This window comes from Bactrocera latifrons, unplaced genomic scaffold (assembly GCF_001853355.1).
Source record: "Bactrocera latifrons isolate USDA-ARS-PBARC rearing strain unplaced genomic scaffold, ASM185335v1 scaffold_325, whole genome shotgun sequence".
NCBI classification, from domain to species: Eukaryota; Metazoa; Arthropoda; class Insecta; order Diptera; family Tephritidae; genus Bactrocera; species Bactrocera latifrons.
Genome location: NW_017536908.1, coordinates 300,491 through 308,550, shown reverse-complemented (window position 1 = coordinate 308,550; position 8,060 = coordinate 300,491). Strand labels below are relative to the sequence as shown.

Sequence of the window (8,060 nt, the reverse complement as noted above, 5' to 3'; positions counted from 1 at the left end):
AAAAATCGGTACTTCGCTAATCACTACTGTAAGGTTTAAGGATGATCAAAATATGTGATATTGTAATGAAATAAAATGAAAAATTTCCTAGAAAATTTTGTGATTTATCACTGAATATGAATGGAATTGGCAAACTCTTGCGTTTGGATATTTTTGATTGGGGCCTTGGCTAAGTCTTCCTCCATATATTAGCCGTTTAAAATATACCTACGTTTATTAGTCCTCCTTACAAGATAAATATATGTATATTAAATCAGGAAAGGAGTTTGAGTTTAGAAATTAGCAGAAATATTTCTATGCATCCATTAGATAGCTATATTTGGAATAATATATATAAGTGATATATTACTACATTATATACTAGTATTTATTGTGAACCGTTACTTTTAATAATTATGTTGATATTGATAAGCTTTTGGATATGCAGCTTTCATATATTAATTTCTTTCGTCATATCTTCCAACTGCTTTTGTTCCTTGATAATGATTGGTAACCATTTTTCGGACGGTATAAATAACGGTTTATGTTTAAAGTGGACCGATTCTGTTGTGCCTTTATTGTAGTATTTATTTGCAGATGTATTATCATCAATTATGTCCACCAATCTATTAATTTCTTGTAAAAGTTCGTCAATGGAAAGCAAAAACAATTCGCAATCTTTTCCAATATAATAACGGCTATCACCGTGATAAATGCTACTTTCTTGTTGCGGGGAAATAAAACTCCGCTGTGAATGATTTGCTTGAATAGCATACGGCACAAATTTTTGCGAGTTATTATCAGCAGCCAAGTCCCCATATTCAAAATTCCATGATAAAAGAGTGGGTTGTTGAAGATTTGGCCTAAATCTACTTTTCCGCAATTCCTTAGTATCTATTTCATTATTAGAAACGCTTTTCTCCAGTCCAGGACCCATCGAGTCATCAGATTTATAATGCAACTTTTTATTTACTTTCGGGTAATCTGCACTAACTACATWTTTTTCTATAACATCTCCGTTCTTTAATTCATTTACTTTTCCATAATTAGCCAAATATGTATTCAAAAAGATATCTCCAGGAATCCTTGGAAGTAGAGTTTGAGTAGCTTCATTGGAAGCTTTTACATAGTCAGTCATTTGCGCAACGGAATATGTTAAAATAACTGAAATATAAATATGAAAAAAATAATCAATATATGTAAAACAAAATACTTTATTTATTATATATTAACTACGAATATATAAGGTTCCCACCTGTAGCTGTTGATTAACTAATTGGAATTTTAATCGGAGAAATTCATCTCCCGACGAAGGAATTCACTTCATGAAATATTAATTTAATATAATTTTTATGATATATGAAATTTTTTAATTTCTAATATACATATATAGGTATATATTGAGTCAAACATTGATTTTCCCCGGGCAATTATTATGTCAATGTTATGATAATATTTATTTAAACAATTCTATAATACAAATATTAGACAGTCTTTACAGGATTACGTACTCGATTTACTTTGTCCACARTATGGTCGCATATGTTGCAGCCACCATTATTTATTTATAATTAGATACATATTAAATTTAGTGATTTATAATGTTTCCAGAATATATAATTTACATATTTATAAAGCTGCCACAATTCGACTATCCCGACTTATATCCGTCCCGATTACGCTTTCATTAGAGAGACTATGGTTTAACCCAGATTTCATATTCCCTATTTCCCATATTCCTTCATATTTCTCTAAATAAATACCTGTCATTAGGAAGCATTTTGCAAACTCTATGGGGATCTCTGGACTTGGGGACAATCCTTTTATATACAAATGGAGTAGTTATATAATTTTTTACCATAACATAATCAACTCCCATATACTTTCTTTGCGTCCGGTGTTTATTTTTCAGTAATTTATTATAATTTTGAGACTTTGAAATATTTTCTGCTGCCTGATCCCTAATTTCTGCTAAGTTACGTTCATTTTTGTTTAAAACATTTTCTTTTAGTCTTTCTCTAAGAAAGTCAACGACAGTTTTAAAATTTTTGAAAAGTAGTTCGCTTGGAGTTGTGCTTATACTATGCTGCATCGTATTGTTTAAAGTCTATGTCTGGTAAAATTTTATCTGACCTAAAATGAGAGCCACCGCTGGTTAGTTTTGCTATCATTGGTGCAAGACTACGATTAACGCGCCCCACCTGTTCATTGTCCAGTCGCAATTTTGACATGTTCTACACTATTTGTATCTAAAAAAATTTAAAAATATTTTGATGTGAACACACTGCACCTATCAGATAACAATATCCTTTGACGATTGTAACTACTAAAATACGGTTCTAAACAGCGGGGTCCTACCTCGTGCCTGCTGAACACACCGCATATAACTTAGGAAATGTGTAGTGCACCCATTTATAACCGAGAATACATATTGTTGCACTGAAACTTTGTCACTTTCCATATGACCCATGTTCTCCCATCTCAATTGGTATATAAAATAGTATATAGTATTTTGCCCGTTTTTTCTACAAGCTAAGCCATTACACATTTCCAAAACACCATTTTCCCTATTTTTCAAATTTCCCCGGATCCCTATATTTTTTTTATCCCGTTTTTGGCAAATTGACAGGTTTTGCTCAAACATGTTTTCTTCAAGAACTAGGATATTTGAAATGCGACTAAGTGCGTCCAAATGGACAATTCTGTTTCCGTTACGATGTTCGAGCACATATTGCACAAGTGCCCATCTGGCTATTCTCAGATTTACTTCCTTCTTATTTAAAATGTGAGTCAATTGCAATCAGTGATTATCTTAAGCTTGAATCYTTGCAGATATACCCTAAAAATTCGAAGTGCATAAATAATTGCAAGTGTTTTCCGCTCAAAGCTGTGGAATTTAGATTCGGGCTCGCTGGTATCCGTATGTTTCGACAAATAAAGGACTGATTGGAGACCGAATTAATTTATTTTTAACTTTCTCAAAATATTGTAACTCATCTTCTCCAAATGTAAATTTAACGTTTTTTTTTAAGTTTGTATAGAGGCTGAGCTTCTCGTGAAAAATTATTAACGAATCTTCTAGGTATGAGTGTAAGCCCCAAAACTTATGTACAGTTTTTGTGTTGCTGGGTATAGGAAAGTTCACTATAACTTCCACATTCTTTTCATTCGACCGAATACCTTTATTCGAAATTTTATATCCTAAATAGCGTATTACTGTCTCCATAAAATGACATTTATCTAATGTCAATTCTAATTTGTTGTGTACTAACTTATCAAAAACTTTCTATAAAATGTAAAATGCTCTTCTTCATTACTTGTAGCTATCGTGATATTCTTTAAATAAATAGCAAGTTTCTCTGCACGAATCAGATCATCGAAAACATTGCTAACAAACCGCTGAAAAGTTGAAGGGGCATTTTTCAGATCGAAATGCCTTTTCAAAAACTCGTACTGCCCCATTGGTGTTGCAAAAGAAGTATATTTAATCGATTCTTCAACCATGTTTACGTAATAGAACCCATTAAATCATATAAAACAGCATTAACTTTTTGTTTTTCACAGTATGACAGTCTTCTTGGAGTTCAATTAAAGGTTTTTTTGTACTCATCAAAAGTTTCATCTCACATCCATTTTTGCCGAATCGAGGCGATTACAACACATACATATAATAATATTGAAATATTTGCTAAAATTTTTGTTTTGCACATACACTTAGTTTATCGTTTTTTATATAAACGTTGCGATTTTTTGCTTAAAGTTTCATTACTTCAATGCAATTCACAGAAAATTTGGTATCATTAAATTAAATTAAATCTTCCGACTTTGAAATTCGAATATTCCATTTTACATTCTAATTTAAATTAGATTGACTTAAAAAGCATCTTCTTAAAATGATTGGATAAGTCATTGTTTTATTTATTACAACTAACATTGTTATTTTTTTTTTTTTTTTGTAATAAAATAAAACTGTTTACATTTACGACAATAAATAATGGACTTTTGTTTTTCCCACTATATTTTAAGAATACATTGTTTTTTCTGTTTACTACATCTGGTGCGAACAAAACTAATATGGTTTCCCGTAATTTAAATACCCTACAAATTTATCGTCTTCCGTCAATTCGTTAACATGTTGTACAGGGCGGCTCTTCCTTTGAGAACAATTTACTGGAAAATGGCCAATTTCTGTGCATACATGGCAAGCACCATGATCTCGTTTGTGTTTTCGGCATACATATGTCCAACGGAGTAACAATTGTAGCATCTCACGGCTTCCGCTGCCTGTTGTCCATTACTCGACTACACATGTTGATTATCTGCTGTCCTTTTCTTTGGTATATACCGTGGCAATTGAATATTTCGAAATGCTTCTAACAATTTATCTTTGTTATTCATTTTAGCTTAGATCGTAAAGTGTTATCCAGAATACCCTCAATTAGACATTCAACCAGTTCATATTCTCCAATTAGAATTTTACTTACCAGAATCAACTTTTCATAGAAATATTCTCGAAACGATTCGGCAGTTAACCACCGCCTGGTTTCAAAATTTTTCTTTAGCATCAAATTGCTTCTTTTTTTCAAAGAGAGATTTCATTTAAAATTTATCAATACGCATTGCAATCAAATCACAAAAATTTAGCGCATTGCCTTTTAATTTATTTGCAATTAGTGCTGTTGGGTTGTTATCATCTAGTTGGTAAACACTCTGAATATTTTTTAGTTGTGCTTGCCATAGTTTAAAGCATTCACCACTACCAGAAAAGTCTGAAATATGCTCTTTCACATCGGCTTTTGCTTGTTAGAAATGTTTCTTGTTTGCTCATCATTATTTCTTTGTTTTACTTTCTGCACAATATGATCGCATCTGTTGCTGCCACTCTATTTTATTTATAATTAGGTACAAGTGAAATTTAAATATTAGTTTATTATATTTTATTTTAATTTATTAACAAATTAAAGTATTAGAATATTAAATTAATACGTCACATTTCAATGTTTGCTTAATGACTAACTCATCCTTCCTTAATAACTGCTACAGAAAGTCATCTCGATTATTTCATTTCTAACGTATAAGAGCGTATTAGAGATTGATTTATTGTTTGAGTGAGTGTAGCAATGTCACTCCTCCCATCTGAAAATATTGCAATGTCCTCCTTGCAGTTTTTTTTTATTTTTATTATTGACAAAATGAGTAGAATTAAAATGTTAACAGATTCATACAATGCTTAATAATATTAGCATTTATTTAAAGCATTTGGCTTTTTTTTTGTTTTGTACAAAATATTTAATGTTTGAAAACTAAAACTAAATTGTAAACATAAATCAGTTATACATATATTTTCCTTCTTTTAAATTGGCTTTTGCATTTTCTTACTTTCCTATTTTTAAACTTTACTACATGATGTTCCCCATCAGATTCGGTTTGAACAAGTCGTACTCTTTTATAAGGGTTACTAATTTTATCTAATCTTTTCCTAGAGGTTTCGGCGCTAACAAAATTCATATCTATTTCTTTTTCTTGTCGGTTTTGATTTATGTTATTAATTCTTCGTTCTTTAATTAATTGAGGATTTGTTTTGGGTGTTTTCGATTAAAAAATATGTTATACGGACTTTCACCTGTAGTGGAATGAGAATTAACATGATTGTATGTAAATAATGCTTGTTCAATTTGAAGAGATTTCAACTCTTTTTCCCCAGAACTACAAATAATTCCCAATTCTTTATTCATCGTGTTATCAATACTACTAATACCAGTTTTCCCACTTGTGACTTCGACTGCTACATTCAATTGTTGACACCACTGTTTTATGCTAACATTATTAATACATTGCAAAGGTTGCATAACTCACATTCATTAATTATTTTAGTTATCTCCTTAACGTTATTAGGATGGTAGTATTTTTGCTTAATGCGATTTGCAACTTTTTCGATTCCTTGATGCAGTCCTTCGAGGTGAATTTCTATTACTTTTGATTTGAAGACCGAATAACTTCAATATTTTCTAATTCCTTCATGGTTCGGTAAATTTTAAATCTGTTTGAAGTGATCAGTCTATTATAAATGTTTTGCAATTGTATAAAGTCGTCATCATCTGTCATATTTTTGTTTAATAAATAAGTTTTAATTATGTCCTTTATAAACTCAGTTGTTACTTCCTTATAAGTTATAATAGTAAGATTGTTAGAAAATATTTTGCAAGTGTTTGTACAATTTTGGTTAGATCTTATAAGTTTAAGTTGGTTTTTGAATATGTTCAATGGCCTTTCGGCAATTCTAATAAACTCACTGGAGTCTTCGTCAGCGGAATGGGAATGGGCTGCATTCGAAGCAGTTACTTCATTAACGTTACATTCTTCAATTTTAGTTGAAGATAGCGCATCGCCAACATGATTTTCTTTTCCAGGAATGTATTTGATATCAAAATCGTATTCATTCAACCTAATCTTCCACCGTTGCAGTTTTGYATTTGGCTCTTTTAAATTATGTAACCATTGCAGAGGGCGATGATCACTATTTATTAAAAATTTTCTGCCATATATGTAAATACGGTCTGAAGTACTTCGTAGCCCATACCATTGCCAAGAGCTCTTTTTCTGCGGCCGATGTCCATTGACTTATCACTCCTCCTAATGCTACACTAGAGGCGTCTGTCGTTAACGTAAATAACTTCTYGTAATTTGGATACGCCAAGATCGGCTCTTGTTATTAATAACTTGATAGTTTCTACGGCTCTGATAAATTCTTTAKCTGAATTATTCACTTTTGTCCGGTTGCACTTTTAGATTCGGTTCAGCTAATCTTTGAAACACTTTATCGAGCGATTCGATGTGCTCCTGCAGAGATGTACTGAAAACGACTATGACATCTAAATAAACCATGCATATTTCCCAATTAGCCAATCCAAGACTGTATACATCAGCCTTTGGAAGGTGGCTGTCGCATTTTTTAAACCGAATGCCATTCTGAAAATTTCGAAGTGACCGTTTTGTTTAGAAAAGGCTGTTTTTTATCTATCCATTGAATCCACTTCGATTTGATGAAATCCTTGCGCCAAATCAATAGTCGTGAAGTATAAACACCTACCTAAATTGTCCAGTATCTCGTCCATGTTTGGAATGGGGTACTTGTCAACCACAGTGATATTATTTAACTACAACGATTCTAAACTTGTCTTTACCTGAAGCATCTAGCTTTTTAGGTACCACCCAAATCGGTGCAGAATATGGAGAAGTACTGTGGCAAATTATTTTTTGTTCTAACATATCTTTTATTTGCTTATATACTTCCGCTTTATGTACTTCTGGGTACCTATAGGATTTAACGTAGATTGGATCTTCATGAACAGTTTTTATTTTGTGTTTAATTCTGTGAGTGAATGTAAGTTGTTCACCTTCCTTGTAAAATAAAGTTTWGTGTTTCTTCAGTAATTTATTAAATTTTTCAATTCTTCATTATTTAAATGCTTGAGTCTGAATTTGTTAGTAAATTTGCCATCATTGACTTTCAATTCGGTTAGTAAGTTATTGTGTGTATAATTTTGTACAGTGTTGAAAAATTTGTATATATGTCCTTGTAAACAAACTAATCGTATTATTTTTTAAATCGATCTTAGAGTTGAGCTGACGAAGTGTATTGTAGCGTATTAATCTATTGTCGAAAACTTCTTGAATTTGTTTAAGTAATACATTTCCTGTATCTATTTTCAATAATATTGATTCAACTTCAACGATTCTACTACTAAGAACTTGGGGCTTGATTAAACGCACTAAAATTATTGCTGTTAGTATAACTATTAGGACAATTTAAAATTGTATTAATTTGTGGGTGATAAATCCAACATATATTATAACAAGTAAGGAAGGGCTAAGTTCGGGTGTCGCCGATCATTTTATACTCTCGCATGATAAAGTGATAATCGAGATTTCAGGAGTGGTTGTTAACCGATTTCACCCATATTTGGTACATGTCATCAGGGTGTTAAGAAAATATTATATACCAAATTTCATTGAAATCGGTAGAGTACTTCCTGAGATATGGTTTTTGGTCCATAAGTGGGCGACGCCACGCCCATTTT

At 31.6% G+C, this 8,060-nt stretch overlaps 1 protein-coding gene across 1 annotated transcript in view; it reads right to left on the bottom strand.

Annotated features, from left to right (window-relative positions):
• Window positions 1-408: 408 nt before the first annotated feature.
• LOC108971117 overlaps window positions 409-8,060 on the bottom strand; it is a 19,648-nt gene continuing 11,996 nt past the window's right edge. The window contains exon 3 of the mRNA XM_018936960.1: window positions 409-1,143. Within this exon, the coding sequence (XP_018792505.1) occupies window positions 431-1,143 (713 nt within the window). The 3' untranslated portion in view covers window positions 409-430. The remainder of the gene's footprint in view (window positions 1,144-8,060) is intronic.